This window comes from Poecilia mexicana, unplaced genomic scaffold (assembly GCF_051168715.1).
Source record: "Poecilia mexicana isolate PSO_F unplaced genomic scaffold, ASM5116871v1 scaffold_3, whole genome shotgun sequence".
NCBI classification, from domain to species: Eukaryota; Metazoa; Chordata; class Actinopteri; order Cyprinodontiformes; family Poeciliidae; genus Poecilia; species Poecilia mexicana.
In genome coordinates, this window is record NW_028263372.1 from 18,570,693 (window position 1) to 18,588,124 (window position 17,432).

At 37.3% G+C, this 17,432-nt stretch overlaps 2 protein-coding genes across 3 annotated transcripts; both read left to right on the top strand.

Moving 5' to 3' along the window:
• Positions 1 to 3,474: 3,474 nt before the first annotated feature.
• Positions 3,475 to 11,277, top strand: terb2 (telomere repeat binding bouquet formation protein 2). Its single transcript, XM_088004624.1, has 6 exons — positions 3,475 to 3,505; positions 10,231 to 10,312; positions 10,431 to 10,570; positions 10,709 to 10,770; positions 10,856 to 10,920; positions 11,022 to 11,277. The coding sequence occupies exons 1-6, from the start codon at positions 3,475 to 3,477 to the stop codon at positions 11,275 to 11,277; spliced, it is 636 nt and encodes a 211-aa protein (XP_087860750.1).
• A 1,421-nt stretch (positions 11,278 to 12,698) lies between these two features.
• On the top strand, positions 12,699 to 16,878 carry sord (sorbitol dehydrogenase). Of its 2 annotated transcripts, XM_014967989.2 has the most exons (9): positions 12,699 to 12,855; positions 12,943 to 12,976; positions 13,336 to 13,500; positions 14,020 to 14,179; positions 14,307 to 14,425; positions 15,455 to 15,520; positions 15,611 to 15,789; positions 16,158 to 16,279; positions 16,422 to 16,878. In XM_014967989.2, exons 1-9 carry the CDS (start codon positions 12,802 to 12,804, stop codon positions 16,585 to 16,587), a joined length of 1,065 nt encoding a protein of 354 aa, XP_014823475.2. In that variant the 5' UTR covers positions 12,699 to 12,801; the 3' UTR covers positions 16,588 to 16,878. The 2 variants fall into 2 exon arrangements, with proteins under 2 accessions (XP_014823475.2, XP_087860390.1); XM_088004264.1 differs by lacking the exon at positions 12,699 to 12,855 and having other exon boundaries at positions 12,969 to 13,035.
• Positions 16,879 to 17,432: the final 554 nt, after the last annotated feature.

Below are 17,432 nucleotides of genomic sequence, written 5' to 3' on the forward strand. Positions count from 1 at the left end.
GACCATACTCTTTCGGAACTGTTTTCTTTCTTTCTTTCTTTCTTTCTTTCTTTCTTTCTTTCTTTCTTTCTTTCTTTCTTTCTTTCTTTCTTTCTTTCTTTCTTTCTTTCTTTCTTTCTTTCTTTCTTTCTTTCTTTCTTTCTTTCTTTCTTTCTTTCTTTCTTTCTTTCTTTCTGTCTTTCTTTCTTTCTGTCTTTCTTTCTTTCTGTTTTTTTTTTTTTTGTAAAAATGGCTTTATCTTCTGTCTAAGCAATATTTCTGGCTTAAATACATACTATGACCTTAACAACCCATGGAAACATTGGTCAGTATTTGAAAATGATTGCTGTAGGTGTGAATTGGACATTTAATCATGAAAAGTAATCTTATTAGACTTATATTAGTCATTTCTGTGGTTTAGAAAGCATACAGGATCCTTATTGCACAGTTAAATACCTCAAGTATGGCTTTATAAGGTGTTTAATGAAAATAAAAATGCAGCAACACAAATGTAAACACTGTCTTGATTCCTCATTTAAATATTTACAAGCTACATCAATGCAGAGAAAGTTTTTGCAAATTCAAAACAGAGCAGTCATTGGGATTATAGGAGAGGTCACCCTTCATCGTTCACTTTCCAAATTCCTTTTGAGGCTTCAACTCAATGTCAAAGAAAACTTAGCAAAGACCCTTGTGAATTTAGTTATTTAACCAAACTTACATCAGACACTTAATTAAACATGAACAGGCTCTGCAACTGAATTGGTTGAGGAGGGAAAAGTCCGTTGGGGAAGATTCGGAATGCTGTTAAGTCACATCATACAGATGTTGACAAGATCATAAACACGATATAATAACTTTAGAATTTCAAACAAAATCTAACATGAAAGGCCACAGTTTGACCAACTTTAAACAACAAAATCCCAGGGTAGTACAGTTGACCAAAGGCCACTAAAAGAAATTTGGAAGAACATTTGATTTATTGTCAAATACACATTCATGTGAAAAATTGGCAAATAGTTTTATATCTTGTTCTCATAAAGCATTTGCTTTCCTTTTTTTTTAAACTTCTTGATCAAAACCATTGTTGAGTAAAATTCTTTACTTGTTGAAAGTGTTTAGAATGAATTGTTTTATTAGGGCTGCACATTGCAGGTTGTAGTATTTTTGTCCTGCAGTAAACGTGTCTGGGTCACAAACCCTGGCCTGTGGTCTTTCTGTATGAAATCTGTGTTCTCCCTGTGAATTTGTTTATGTTAACTGTGTGTGTGCATGGTGGATTGTCTCTGTGATGGACTGTCGACCTGTCCAGGTTGTGCCCTACATCCAGTCTAGGCAGGTATGGACAATGAATGGGTAATTGTCTTTGCTGTGTTGCTTTAGAAGAATTGCATCCTACTGGAAAACTAGATGAAATGTATAGTTTTATTCTCATGTCAGTAGATAAGGGCTCATTAATATATTCCAAAAATCTCCTGTATAGATCAAAACATAAAAAAATATTATCAACAGTTGACTAATGACAGCATAAAAGTCAACATTGGAGAGTAACAAGCTTATTATGGTCACTGTTGTCATCAGTGGACGTCTGGGACACAGAGGTTACTGATGAAATCATGACTGACCCTAGGTAGTTTAGTAAGCCATTTTAGTCAGAGTTTTTGACTGAGGACTGACTCATATTTTATTTTCCTGCCCTAAAGGGACTCACGGAGCAACAGTCAGAAACACTAACCAAATGGCTCTTCACTGTATAAATCTCCAATCAGATTTTTTCCTGCATGTGCTGCAGCTGAGGGGTGATCTACAACAATAACACAAACTGGCAGTCAAGTCTCTGCAGTTTAAAGTTTGCCACAAAAGTGAAGCCTAAGCTTCTGTGCTACTCGGCCTTACCAAGCAAGTAAATATGTAAGAGACAAATAACCCTACACAAACTGCAGCATATTTTTAGAGTGCTTGCATTGTTATTATTATTTATTGACTTGAATATTTATTGTTAAAAAAAAAAAACAAAACAAAAAAAAACTCAACAAATAAAAGGTTGTGGTATGACTTCTTTTTTGCAAGATTTTTACACTTTTTAAAAATCTTTTCATGCAGGGTTACAGAAAACAGAGGTGTAAGTTCGAGAGCCACTGCCAAAACAAAACGGTGTGTGTAAGACTTATAAAAAGCGGATGAGGCCTGTGTTTAGACAGCGGCATCCTGCAGTTGCAAAACGAGAAGGAACAGGTCTCAAGATCACAGTATCTCAGAGCCGAAGAAAGAAGCCAGATATGCATTTATAATCTTTGGCCTATTAACAACTGTCCCTTGTTTTTGTCTATTAATAAAAAAAATAAAAAAAAATTGAGACCCCTCAGTTTCAGACAGAAAATTTCTGAATGTGAGGAGATATGTTTTTATTTGGAAGTCCTAAAATGTACCATAAAGTAACCTGAATTATCTTCAGATTTCTATATAGTAGATTTACACCTTCACCCACCACTTCGTCCATAAATTAAAGTTACAAGGGTTGGCAGGTGAGCTACTAGACAAGACAACCCCTTCAACAAGCTGATAATTGGGAGCCTAGCTTGACTATAAATAATAGTCAATTATTAATTAGGGCAATTATTAATGAAACGAGTAATTCAGATCAAATTCGGGCAGCACCACACTGTAAGAAGAAAATAGATGAAAAAGTTGTACAACCATCCATGTGCACACATGATGAATCCATGAATGTACCAGGGGAACACTGCAAAGATGTAAAATCTTGGCCAGTATTTTTAGTCTAGTTTTTAAGTGCAAACATCTCAGTACACTTGAAATTATACAAACCTAACTTACAAGTAACTTTGCAGCAAGAAATACTAACTTGGTTTACGTCAATCATTTCTTAGTTTTGATGAGAAATACTAAGCGAAATAATCTGCCGGTGGAACAAGACATTTTGACTGTGAGTTAAAAGTTGTTGAGGAAAGGATGCATCTAAAAGTTGCAGGACAGCAGCTCTTGACTGGATTTGGACATCCCTGCTTTGGAGTAGTTGTAAGTTTTTAGTAAGAACATCTATAAAGTTAAGCATAAAACTACTTTGAACATGCAAACTCCACATAGAATGACCCCAGGCTGGGATTCAAACCAAGGACATTTCTGCTGCGAGGGAACGGTCCTATTTCTCAACTAATCTTCTGTTAACACTTTAAACTTAAATAAAAATATATTCATGTAGAAGAAATGATACATAAAACTGATGTCACCTAGATTTCCTGTCAACAAAAGAAGGAAAAAAAAAGTTGTGTTCATAAGGTCAAAGACCAAGAGAAGGACTATAAGAAAAAAAATGATGATATTAAAACTGAAACAAAGAACGTCGTGTCATTTATCTAGATGAGCAGCATGGTGTCAACTAGAGGAAGCAGTCATTTCTCTGCGATGGCACCCTCTGAACTCAAAAGATGAGTCATCATCGACCGAAGAAACTTAAAGGGCAAATTACATTCACGCATGGTCTGGCAGAGCAGCATGACAGTCCTTGGTGAGACACAAACTTGGCTTCAGTCATTCAAAAGTTTGGCAGTTTCTGTCTCGCAGGTGTCCTCTGTTCAGCTGCATATTTCACTCTGCGTGTTGCCTAACCAACACCCCTGTGCAATTGTGGCAAATGTGTGAGCATGTGCATGTGTCTCCTTGGGAGTGTGATGCATGTATGAGTCCACATATATGCTTTCTGAGCCTGGTGCCTCAGAGGTAAGCCTGTTGTAGCCCGTAACGTTTCCTTTCTCCGTCTGCCCAGCTTTTGCCTCTGTGGCTTCTTAACGGATGGGGGAACAATGTGCTCTCCTGTCCCTCCTCAGCACGACAACGCACCCCAGTGACAAAACGAGGGTTAAAGGCCAGCGCAGAGCCCTTAGCCAGCACCACAGCAACACTCTGATAAAGTTTATTTGTTGCCTCCCTTGTGTGAAAGTTCACAGCACTGGGAAAAATATTTGCCTGCGACTTTCATTACATCATCCACCATGACATGCAGAACAAAAACCACTTTGATCAATGCGTCTTCCATGAATATCACAGAGACTCTTCGTTTTAATGACGCAGGGGGAAAAGTGTGGTGATGTAAGTATGATTTTTAAGATTACCCTTTTATGAATTACATTTATTTTGATGTAGTCTTTGTGATTGCGGGGCAGAGTGATGTAATATTTTCTTGATTAGTGTTTTTTCCCCCTGATACATAAATCCATTGCTTAAATTTCTGGGCTTAAGACAGCACATATTTGAGTTGTTTTAATGCCTCCTGAGGCTACTGATCAGAGTTTAAACACTTAAAACGAAGTCATTTCTTAAAAAGTAACATTTTTCTCTTTCTGTCACATTAGAACAACACACATCAATGTATTATTTTTGAGAATTATATGACAAAATGAATACAGGGGGACTTAATGAATGTAAAGAAGAAAAAAAAACAATATGTGATTTCAAATTTACTTTACCAATTACTTTTCTGAATAATACTCTCCTTGTCAGTTTAAGTGCCATTAGATGACTTCTACCGACAGCTGGTCGCCCTGGATTTTATTTAGGAGTATCTAATTAGAATGGGCTCAATACAAGGATGAGATTTTTCAGGTTTATTTGTAAAAGATGTTGAAAACATCATTTCATTTTCTTCAACCTTCACACCTATGTGTTACTTTTTGTTCATCTGTTGCATGAAATTCCAATAAACTGCAGTGAAATATGTGATTTTATAAGCTAACCAGATAGGAAAAAAACTTCTGTGGGTATGAATACTTTGGCACAGTACTGTCACTGAACAAGAACGGAGGCACTAGTTCAGACTTCAAGTTCGGAAAAGCATCCTCAAACCTAGTGTGCCGTGTTACGCGTTAGCGATACAAGCGTGTCAAAGAGAGACTACATCAAAGATGAAGCTGAGAATAAAACCACATCCTGCGGTGGCCTTAATCCTTCAACACCTGCGATTTGAAGCGCGCTCCTTTGATGTTGCTGGTTCAGCTGGAGAGAGAAAGAGACTTGATAGGCAGAGAGAGAAATGGGTCAATAATGGGCTCTCGTTTAACACAGGGATGAACTCAAAGCAAGTTAAAATCACAGACTGGTTCTGATGGGACGTGAACCCTCCGCAGAGATGTGTATTCTGCAATATTTACTGCTCCACGTCGTTGATGGAGTAGCACCAAATTGAACATCAGGGGAGGTTTGGAGGAAGTAAGTGCACACAATTTCAAAGCTAGAAGCATTTGCCTGAGAGCTCTGCTCGTTTTTTCTGAACACGCCGTTTACATGAGGCACAACTCTTTGGAGCAGATACTCCAGACAAACATCTCTGCTGTTCCTCATCTGGAAGAAAGGTCATTCAAACCTTATGCTTAGCTATTGTTAATGGTTTTGCTGTGATATACCATATAAAATATATTTAGATTTTTTTCCCACAAAATTTTACAAATAATATTCGAACTAAAATTATATAAATACTTAGGTTTCAGTAAAAAGAAAAACAGCTAAAACTTCTATGATTTCTTTCAAAATGTTACAGATTTTACTTAACATGGAAAATAACTAAAACAGGACCCAAAATTTAAAGCTATGTAAAGTTTCCTAGCAGCACCGACAACTGGGCATTCTCGAATAGTCGTGACCAACACACAATGAAACAATATCCCTGGAACAGAACTGAGACGAATGAGCCAATGGCAGCCAGCTCTGTCACCGCGGGGCATTTTCTCTGTCCAGCAGGACTGAACTTGAAAGGACAAAATAAGCACAAGAGGCAACAAAGGAGAAAAAAGGGGACATGTCCTACAGTTGAGAACTTGTGAATAATTTCTGGGCATCAAAAGACACTGGAAACACTGGAAAAGCTAGAATGGCAGGAAAAAAAAAGCCAGAGATGCCCAGTGGCATCATAAATGTTTGATCAAGAGCACAGCAAATTAATGACTCTTCTTTATGATGATTTTTAATAAGCCACAGATCAAGGATCACAGCAAATTCACACAGGCGTTTAGTTTATTAGCTTATAAATGTATAATAGCGGACAATCAGGATGAATATTAAAACAGATGGACGGCAAAATATAGTCACTAGAAATTTGTTTCAAACTTATCTGATATCCACCATTTTACTGTTTGGAGAAATAAGAAATTATTTTTGTTTTACTCAGCAAAACCTTTTAAACGACTAAAAACAGAAAAAAAGGCATCGTTTACAAGTTACAAACTATAAAAAAAAATCCCTGATATTAAGTGAAATACACAATAAGCCGATCTCACATCAGTGCACTGATTGATTTATAGACCAGTTTCAAGAGTGTATGTACAACTTTGAAGGTCGCACAGGATTGTGTGTGGGTTTGTTTATGAAATTTAACTACACACAAATGTCCTTGGTATGATGCATCATTCTGGCAAAACCCTGTGATAGGGAAGGCAGTCACAATTGTCATATTAGAGCAATAAATGCTTCACCCACTGATAGGAGCAACTGTGACCCAGATTAAACCTCCGTGCCTGCACCACCAGCCCGTCCCTCTCCTCTTTGTTCTGAAACGACCCTGTCGGAGGGTGAGACATGAGAATCTGGGTGCGGCTTCACTGTTGTCATGGTAGCAGAGTTTTCGCCCAGTGTGGCGTTGAAAATCTCAGGCACTGAAATTTTGCAGGCATCATGCAAAACAGAGTGAACACAGCGATCTGCAGAATTTTGGAAGCTTCTTTGTCTTTGTGCATCTACGTCATGTAGAAATTACAGTGGCTAAAGTAGTGATATTCTCTCCATCCAGCCAAAGTTCAGACAAACAGCCTACCAGCCTGCCACAGCGTAGTTATAAGGCAGTGGTGCTGATTCTTGTGAAGACAGGATTCTTGTGAAATTCAGAGCTACATGACATACTTGTACGTTATAGTGAAAATCATTTGTGGGTGCAGTTATTTTAATGCCTAACCTTCAGACAACCCCACTAAACAAGACACTGACCAGAAAGCAGTGGTGCTGATTATTACACGTCTTTTTAATATGTGGAATAAGTTTACATAATCAAGTACAATAAAAGTAAAAAAAAAAAAAAAAGATAAAAAGAATTAAGGTATAGTAAAGCAAACTAAAGGCTTCAGTGCATCCAAAAATGTTATAGAAACATTATTCCTTGAAACCTTTACAGGATGGCATGTCTCCTAAATAACATCTGTGTTTTTAAATGTTCAAGCCTTAATATAGTTAATGCAGCATTAGGGAGATTACTGAATTAATCTTCTTTCCATCTTTAATAATTCATTGCCATTAATGTGAAAAAACACGGATAAAAGCCATGTTCAAAGCTGGCTGGTTAACTAAGACATACCTTGCAAACAGTGCCATCTCGTGATGAAAAACTGCTACTGACACACAAAAGAAAAAAAATAAATAAAGGAGAAAAAAAAACTGAATAAAAAGATGAGAGCCATGCTGTAGGCATATCAAAAAGGCACTCTCAGCAGTGTCTAAAATTAAAACACAAAACGAATTATTTAGCTTTTAAGAGTGCTATTGACGTAATAAAGAAACAAAGAGATAATTTGGAAAAGTAAACATAAAAGGGCTCAAATATTCAAGACATTTATGAGTGACACATTTTCAGTTTTCATAAAATTGTTATGAGGTAGTATAATACCTCCTTAAAAAGCATTTAGGTTTGTGCTGAGACATTTTTATCTCACTTTTTGCACATTCAAGGATAATGCCTGAGGAAATAATGCACACACTAATTATTCTATTATGGTGTTATGATTTTGAAGGTGTTATAAAAATGCTGTAGGGCTCTGGGAAATTTTGCAAAAAGAACCCAACTAACCCACCTTTCTTTATCAACTAGGACAAAGACCGGGGTATGCTTTGTTTTTCCTCTCCTTTAATTTTGTGACATATTTTCTTTTATTTTGTTGATTAACTTTTCTGTTCTATTTTGTTCATATGTTTATTTTCTATTTTGGTTTGTTTGGGACCAGTGCTGTCTTTAATGATTTATGTTTTGATATGTCTGTAAATATTCGGTGTCATAATTATAAATCTACGTCAAACCATTCAACTCTGTATTCTTGATTTTCTTTCAAAGCGCCTGGAGCCACTTGGTCTAAAGTGGCGTTTATGGCTATATTTGTACATTTGAGGTCAATTAGAATGATGATTTTAAAAAAGTTAAATAAAAATAAAATAGGATATTTGTCATTAAACTTTTGCCATAATCAATCATTTTACTTTATAATAGAAAACTCATATGCACATTATATATTTTATAGCAAAACGAAAGCAGCCGCCGTTGAAGGTCGTCTCACAAGGGACATTTCCGAACTCTTCCCAAGGCACCTGAATGCAACACTCTTCAGCGCCGAACCGCAGATAGCTTGATGCTAGCGCTCAGTTACCGCTGGATATTGAGCACACTAGCCGAATCAAAAGATTAAAGAATGAAGATAGGCATTACAAATTGGTAATAGCTTCAAAACTACACGAGAAAACTTTGTAGGATTTATCTTTAAAGGAAGAGAAGCCATGTTTAGCAGTAAGACTGCCTGGTTTTCGAGCAGTGTGCCGCAAGATCGTCTTGACTTTTGGAGTAAGTTAACTCTTTTCAACTTTATCCAAGTAACATCCGCTTGAGGCATAAGCCGGCAAACATTCTCATATTTGAACGTCTTTAGCTTGTTATTTACACTAACTAGGAAAATAAAGCATCTGAAAAAAGGAATAATGATAATTTATTTTTGCTTTCAAATAATTTCTAAAACATTTTCTTTCTTATTATTTTAAAATTTAACATCAAAATTGACGTTTTTGTCTGATTAGAATTGCGGAATGTGCAGTTGTCAATTCTGTTTGTTTATTTTTGAAATGATTGCATTACAAGCTTCACAAAAGCAGTTATAACACACGATATTAAATAGGCAAAAATGAGCATTTCAACAAAAATCTGAACATGGATAACCAAAAGTAAAACTCTCAGTAATTCAAGCTGTTAGCATATTTTAGACAGGTGTATTTTCAATAGTCCCCCCCTCAACACCCCCCCCCCCCCAAAAAAAAAAAAAAGTCTGAAAGAATAGAAAAATTACAAAGCAATGCCTTCCTCTTCACTGTTTTGGTTTAATCCAGAAAGGCACCATGACAAAGACTATAAGTCAAACTAGCCACTGTCCTGTCCTGTAAAGACGTTGAGCTGCTCTGATGGCTTGGACAACTTCTTCACCTCCTTCAGCATTCACAGGCTGAAGTCAGGCTTCACACGTCAACACCAGCTCATCTGCTGGAAAGTGACGCTGTTGCTTCAGTAACGAGAAGAAGAAGCAGCCCTGGACGTGCAGGCGGGACAGGTGCTGAAGACATTGAAGTCACCTGCTATCGTTTTAAAGCTGAAAAATGATAAATGAGAGGTTTTGACTGCTGCTGTTTCCCTTCATACCTCTACGAAGTGGATACCAACAGTCCTCCATACAGATTTGATACAGAGACATCTAACCAATCTAACCAACGCAGTTTTTAAATAACGTAAAAAGGTCGTACGATAAGCTTTGTTGTGCTTTACTTAAAGAAACTGACAATCACAGATCTTCCGCCTTGAAGTCGGGAATACTTTGTGTGTTTGTCCCAGTCTGCTTTATGCATTTCATCCATCAATATTCTAATACCGTGGTAGATGGAAGAAACATTCAACAAATGTTAGTCTTTACTGACATTAGCTGAATCATAGGAGATAATTATGTTGAAGAACAAATCTGTTGCTTTAGATTTTTCAAAACGTCTGACTTCGGAAAGAAAAATACGACTGGTTGAAGTTGTGTGATCAACCAGCTGACATGAACCTCCAACTCTTCAAATATGATTAAAACAGCTTCGAACCTATAAAGTCTTTTTTTTTTTCTTTTTGGAAGAGTACAATTAAGAATACTGTGTAGAAATGACACTGCAATTACATGACTGGTTGGAGGTTCCAAACTTCATCTCTGAATAAACCGAACTGCAGCATCATTTATCGAAGTGCGAAAATCCTTCTGCGCCATTTTCATCCAAGATGTGTCCTTCTTCTCTGTTCACATTCCTCTCCAAAACCTAGACTCTGAAGAACTCTAAGAAGGAATACATATAGTTGATGAAATATTTATTCTGGTCAGTCTGCAACTTATTTTGTGGCTGGATCTACAGTGCATAGGTTATCGGTTGAAAATTATGGCCGACTGATTTCTTTAAATCTTATATTTCTTGCAGTGGCGGAAGGTGGGAGCATCGTAGATTGGAGGCAGGCAGACTACGTCTTCAGTGAAGATGCAACATGTCCCGACACGCTGGGGTGAGTAAGAAGACAAATACAAGCTATTGTCCTGGGGATCTACTTGTAAATTTCCACAATTGTGTTAAAGCTGGAAATATTTGTTTAGTTTAGTTTTTTTTTTTTTTTTTTTTCCCAGGATATTTGAGAGCGACGATTACATCTCGAAAAAGGTCACTGTTTTTCACAGCCTGTTCCTGTCCACCTGTGAAAAGCGGCAAAGTGTGAAATCAGTGTCAATCGGCCATTATGTGCTGCCTCCAGCTTCTGTGCAGGATGGTGACACACTGATTTTCTTCTTTCTTAACATCAAAGAACCTAGTGTTTGCTGTAAAAATCAAAAGTAGCTGTTTTCAATCATACCCAAAGGGCTAAATGTTTTATTTATAACTCACTGTGTTTCTTTTGTGATTCAAGAGGTGAGAGAAGTGGTTGGTAGGTTGATTTGGGAACATGAGGACGAAGAAACCATTGTGCAGGTAACAAAACCGGGCAACCAGAATTAAAAAAGGGGGTAGATCATGTTGGAAGTAGGTCATCTAGGTTCCCCCCCTTGTTTCACAGGAGGAAGAAAAGTCTTTCTGCCTGCCAGACGTCCCTCACAGCGAGCAAGACGCAAGAGAAAGCATGTAAGTTTAACATTTTTGATTTTAATGAAATTGTTTGTGATTTTACCATTTTTGGTCTCTAACTGGTAAAATAAATCGACTTCTCTCTGCTTTGTTGTCAGATCTGAGGAATCAGACATGGACTCAGCAGAGGGCGAAGCTCACCTATGTGACCATTTTAGAAGCCCAGTTAGTTTTGTGGCCCCGGGTAAACGGCTTAACATGCAGACAGACTGCTCTGTCCCTGCAGAGTACATCAGCATAGAGACTCTTCAGAGATATTCTGGTGATCTGCAGGATGTGCATCCTGGGGTTTTCAGATGTTCAAAATGTAAAGACTGCCTTTGTTTGGGGCAAAAGTATGCCAAGGCACACTAAGAAAGGGGGAAAAAAAATAATTACAGAAACAATGGCAGTCTCATTTTGTATTTGTGGTATATAATAGCATCTTTAATTTGTCTGTTTAATTTCAGTTTGTAACATGAAGGCTGCCACATAATTTGTACCTCTGGTTTTTCAATGAAAGAGTTGATGCAGATATATTTGTTTTTCTGTATTTGAAATAAAATATGGAACATTGTTATTGGACACCAACATATATCCTGCAAGTACTTGCTTAATTTTACTTATGGTTTATGTTCTTATGTTTCCTTAAAATGTTTAGCTGAAGCCCACAGATTTAATGTAAACTATAACTTAATGGTGCTACCAACTACTGTATTATCATTTTTCAATAACATTGCATGAACATGTTTGTATTTGCACAAAGAGTAAAGGTGGGTATTAACTTATATTTAATTAATGTTTTAGAAAAAAAGTAAGCTTTTGTAAGTTTTATGGCACCATGCTTTCGATTTCTACTTGAATACTACTATTTTTAAGTACTGCTACTCTCATTTGCATGAAATGTCTGGATACTCTCCCCACGTTTAATAACTTCACAAAATGAACAAACATATTTTGACCAAAAATACACCAGACACACCACTGTATGTTACAGTGGGGTTTGTTGTTTGTGCACAAGCTTTGTTCTCATGTTATTTTCTGTCCACTGAGCCTGTTGTATCATTCGGAGCTAAAGAATAAAAGATACTGCAAAAAGTATACAGTCACTGGAATACTGTCCTAACAATATACACATTGTCTGCTGTAAGAATGTTTCTTTCTTTTGTCTAAATTTATTATTTTGCGGTTATTATCTGTTTGATGACATTTCCAAATTTTAAATCAGAAGCTAAGAATAGTAACTCAATTGTGTAACCTTTTTACAGAATACTTTTTAAAAATATATTTGAGTAATTTCTTGGAGTAGTGATATTCGTAAAGTAAAACGTTTGCTCACCTTTGACCAACTAAAACATTTGAACCATCTTAATTCAACTCCACTGACACGCGTCATCTTTACGCGCTGCGTTGCTCAGGAACGTTATAGTTTTTATAAAACGAATAAAGAAATAAGCCCATATTTTAATATCTAGCGTGGGGGTGTCATCAAAAACAAACAAAAAAAAATCGTATTTCCTGCTGATGGACTCGAGTTTTATGATTTGAGTTGAAGGGGTGCTGAGGTAGGTAGGTAATAAAATAACATCGCTTTAATGGCATGAATTTAGTTAACCACTAATGCTAATGTATTTATACAAAATCAAAAATATTTATATATCTTTTAATATGTTAAATATTTTAAGACTGCAGCAAAATGTCTTGGTAGCGACTACGTCGTCCACCCCTGTTCCCTGGCAAATGGTTCATTCCGCGGCCTTTCGACCAATCCAAGACTTTGTTTTGGTTCCGGCCCGCTTCCAGTTCCCTGACCCATTTGTACCATGACTCTGGCGAGCAGAGCACAGGTTGCACAGTTCTTTGGACTCTGAAGTTGTTTTTCTGCCTTCACTGTCTATCATGGCTGAGGAAAATTTGTCCGTGGTGTTGCATGCTAAGGGAGACCTCAGGATTGTAAGAAACCGAACACAAACATTCACCGAAAATGTTACAGTTACATATTGTGCTAAATTAACTGACAGATTATTGTGTCTTTAACAGGAAAACCGTCCAATTCCCGAGCCAGGACCTAATGGTAAACAGGAGCACATGTTCTCAGATGCTGTCTATACATGCACTTTGCCATTATATGCAGTGAGTTAATCCAATGCAATAATCAATCTAACGTTGAATCCCTTAATGCTCCCTGAATAGCTTGAGATACTCTGTTTATCATCTATGGACATATTTTGAGCTGCTTAATCATAGATCTTTGAAATTATGTCAAGGTTTGATATAATAAATTCCTGCTTTATAAGTTGAATGTCTGGCTCCAAAAAAACAATATTGATCAGTCAAAAATAGATTTAAAGCCACGAAGAGATCTGGTATCAAATTAGTCAGAAGGAAATAATGTGTGTTCTCTTAGTCCTTTTTGTCTTGTTTGATGTTTAGAGGTGCTGCTCCAGATGCACTCAGTGGGAATCTGTGGATCAGATGTGCACTACTGGCAGCATGGCCGAATTGGGGACTTTGTGCTGAAAAAACCAATGGTGCTGGGCCACGAAGCTGCAGGGCGAGTGGTGAAGGTCGGATCAGCAGTCACGCACCTTAAACCAGGTGAAACTGCATTAATGTTTCGCCTGGAAACATTAATGCAGCAACAGCTTTTTCTGTTGCTGCTCCTGTTTTATAGAATAACTTACCTTTCCAGATTAGATCTGCCCACAGCCTGGATCATTTTAAATCACTTCTTAAAACTCATTTTTACTCTTTGGCATTTAATTGATGCATTGTTTTGTGCTCTGTTTTGTCATTTGTGTTCTTGTACAGCACTTTGGTGCAGTTTTATACCTGTTTTAAAGTGCTATATAAATAAATTTGACATTGACATTTGACATAATGCAAAGCTATGAGTCACATGACATAAAGACACTGTTTGCTCACCAAATTAAACATATTGTACATTTGTGTTTAACGCTACATCTTAAATTTATACTTTTTAAAGATAGATATTTATAACCCTAACAATCTGTAAAATCTTTACTGCTCTTCAAACAACAGGTTTATCTTTTATTGGGTGCTCTTATCAATTCATGCATTGATAGCTAAATGACAAGTGAAATTGTAACTTTCCAGGCGATAGGGTGGCCATTGAGCCTGGTGTGCCCCGCGACATGGATGAGTTCTTCAAAAGAGGACAGTACAACTTGTCCCCCACCATCTTCTTCTGTGCCACGCCGCCCGACGATGGAAACCTGTGCAGATATTACACACACAACGCCAACTTCTGCTACAAGTATTTGCTTTTTCATTGTTGCAAAACCTTGCATCAAAGATTACCTCATAACTGATCAGTAGCTGACTCTGTTGCCTAATCTATGCATATCCTGACAGTCTCATCTGTTTCTGTGTGTCTGCACAAGGTTGCCTGATAACGTCACATTTGAGGAGGGGGCGCTCATCGAACCTCTCTCTGTGGGGATTCATGCCTGTCGCCGGGCCGGCGTCACCCTCGGCAGCACCGTACTCATCTGTGGTGCAGGTAAAATTGAGCACGAACCATTATCATTGCAAACTTTTGTAGTAAAATTCCACTGATGAGAAACTGCAGTGGAATGTTGCGAATGATGTAAACTGGCCGTCCCAACATGCCTTTTGGGACAGTTACGAGTTTTATTACCACACCCAGGTGGCACAACAAAAGTTAGCAGACGTAAACGTTGAACCTTAAAATACTGCAGGGGGCTTTTTCTTCAATGTTAAAGAAACTTGATAATAAAATACACTGCATAAAATTAAAAAAAAAAAAATATATATATATATATATATATATAACTTATATAACTTATTGTCTGGCATTAAATCAGACTAACCCTTTCCTATATGAAAAATGCCATTTTTTTGAAAGTTTTTTTTAACTTCTTCAGATTCAGACATTTACAAACATCTTCTTAGAATATGGTAAAATGTGGTCTTACATTTTGGGTGTCCTTTCACAAGCTCTTTTTAATAGTTATATGGAGATTTGGCTGAGCCTGTCTCCTTCGATGGCTGGACATCCCAGTAATGTTTATACTTGTATATCATTTTTTGAACAGATGAATGTAGTACATTCAGGCATCTGGATATTATACCAAATTAGGAACCAGGCTTTTGCAGGTCACAAGTATCGAGTAAACATTTTTTTTTAATTTACAAACTGGAAACCCACAACAAAATGACATCATCATTTTTGATTTCCAAAATTGTTTAAAAGTGCAGAAATCTTTGTTTATTTGAACTTCTGATTTTTAGGAAAGTGTCAGAATATTTAAATAGTCCTCTTATTATTGTGGCATTTAGCAACAGGAATAATTTTAGCAATCCTAACTAACCTAAGAAAAAAAGGTTTGGTCTGATTTATTTTGTAAGTGGAACAAGAAAAGGTCATGCACCTTTTATATGCTGCATGTAAAACACTGGTTAGTAACTGTACTTGATGCTGTCTTGTAAATTAAAGCTCATAAACATTTAGACATGTTTTAAGTTGAAAGTTAACTTGGCAGTGTCAATGTGTCTACCTTTCCTACAGGACCCATTGGATTGGTTAGCTTGATCGTAGCCAAGGCAATGGGGGCCTCAAAAGTCATTATCACTGGTAACAACAACCCGAAACGACGCTGTAAATTTCAGAAAAAAATTGTGAAAATCCTCTGAACTGCTTTTGAACACCCGCAGCTGTGTTTAGATCTGTTTGCAGAGCGCCTGGCCATGGCCAAGGAGCTTGGTGCAGACTTCCAGCTGACAGTGAAAAAGGAAGATGGAGCGCAGGTGCTGGCAAAGAAAGTCAAGGAAATCCTGGGAACCCAGCCTCAAATCACAATTGAATGCACTGGAGTGGAGAGCTGCATCCAAACTGCCCTTTATGTAAATAACCCTGTGGAACTATAAGTTGCAACAACACAATCATATCTGAAGGGAGGACAAAAATAGTGCAAACTTTATTATCACTATCTCATATGGACCATCTGATAAGATTTCATTTGACCTTCTTGTGTTGTGGAGACCTTATGCTAGTTTAATTTCATATTAGAACTAAAACATTTAACTTAAGATTGAAATTGACTCGGAAACCTGGCATTTCTGTCAGCCTTTGAAAATTGAAAATATATCAGCCAACCATGATATGAAATCTCTTCCTCACTGTCTACTGTCTGCTCAGGTTTGAGCTACAAATACCACATGACTTCGGTGACAATGGGTTCCTAAAATAATTCAGTTCAACTTCCCGTTAGGCAACATGCTCAGGCGGCGTGGTGTTGCTGGTGGGCCTTGGTGCTGAGATGACTACCGTTCCCCTGGTCAACGCTGCTGTGAGAGAAGTGGACATCAGAGGAGTCTTCCGCTACTGCAACACGTGAGGAAATATTTACTGCTTCTCTTCTCCTGTAAATATTAATGCAAAGTGCAGAAAGAATCGGTCCACCTTTGGTCCAAGCTTATTAGCTGGAGTCAGAGAGAATCAAACATCCATGTTTTTTTTTTTTTTTTTTTTGCAGTTATCCGATGGCCATTGCCATGTTGTCATCAGGCAAAGTGAACGTGAAGCCCCTTGTGACCCACCGCTTTCCACTGGAGCAGGCAGGGCAGGCCTTCGAGACCACACGTCAGGGTCTTGGGATAAAGGTCATGTTAAAGTGTGACAAAAACGACCAGAACCCTTGAACCGGCCCCCCCTATCGGCGAAGTGTTCTGCTGAGATCGACTGAGCATGACAGGCACAAAGAGGACTCTGGCCTCAGAAAGATAACAAAACAACTTCAAAGAAAGACGCATTAATCGCAGCACTGTGGCGACAGCTGGAAGCTGTTTATCAGATGTTTATCTTCAGATGGTACTGGTTAATTTTAGTTGTTCAGACCTCTGAACAACTATGCATGTAATTTACAAAATTTAATATGCTATTGTAGAATAATAACCTTTTTTTAAAAAAATAAATAAATGTGAGATAAAAAAGTTTTATGTCTCTTTTTTCTGTGTAACATGTACTACTACTGTTTTGACATTAGGGGGCACTACCGGCTTAGAAAATAATGATGAGACGACAATAGTACCAGGAAGTGGCAGTTGCTAATTGTTGTAATTTGTGAATTTAGAGCAGCAGGAACATGTTAATGTTGCAAGAGTATTTGGTTTTTTTTTTTAAGTAGTCAAGGCAAAAAGATTGAACATAAACACACCATTTGTGCCTGGTCATTTATATGTACAACAATAAAAGTACAAAGTTTCTCATTTGAAGAAGCAAGACACTTAAAAAAAGATGCAAGTGTTTTAGGACTAACAAATAATAAAATAAAGATAACTACAAGTCGCTTTTATGGAAGGACTATCTCATTTCATTGATCCTATACATTTTTAAAAATTGGTAAAATATTTTTATTTTTCCCTGTTTTTGTCATGATCGTGTTTCTGTGTATTTGTTTTTGGAGTTTTTTGTGTTCAGTTTGCTCCCTGTGTCTCTGTCTCTGCGTCTTCCCCGTTGATTGTTTCCCAGGTGTGTCTCATCCCCT

What these genes read in the sequence shown, in the direction of transcription:
- sord (XM_014967989.2), top strand. Translation starts at nt 12,802, where the DNA reads ATGGCTGAGGAAAATTTGTCCGTGGTGTTGCATGCTAAGGGAGACCTC. An exon ending in CTCAAAAGTCATTATCACTG is followed by an intron (nt 15,521 to 15,610) that starts GTAACAACAACC and finishes AGCTGTGTTTAG; the next exon opens with ATCTGTTTGCAGAGCGCCTG. An exon ending in GCATCCAAACTGCCCTTTAT is followed by an intron (nt 15,790 to 16,157) that starts GTAAATAACCCT and finishes ACTTCCCGTTAG; the next exon opens with GCAACATGCTCAGGCGGCGT.
- terb2 (XM_088004624.1), top strand. Translation starts at nt 3,475, where the DNA reads ATGGTCTGGCAGAGCAGCATGACAGTCCTTG. An exon ending in GAGCAGCATGACAGTCCTTG is followed by an intron (nt 3,506 to 10,230) that starts GTGAGACACAAA and finishes TATTTCTTGCAG; the next exon opens with TGGCGGAAGGTGGGAGCATC. An exon ending in TCCAGCTTCTGTGCAGGATG is followed by an intron (nt 10,571 to 10,708) that starts GTGACACACTGA and finishes TTGTGATTCAAG; the next exon opens with AGGTGAGAGAAGTGGTTGGT.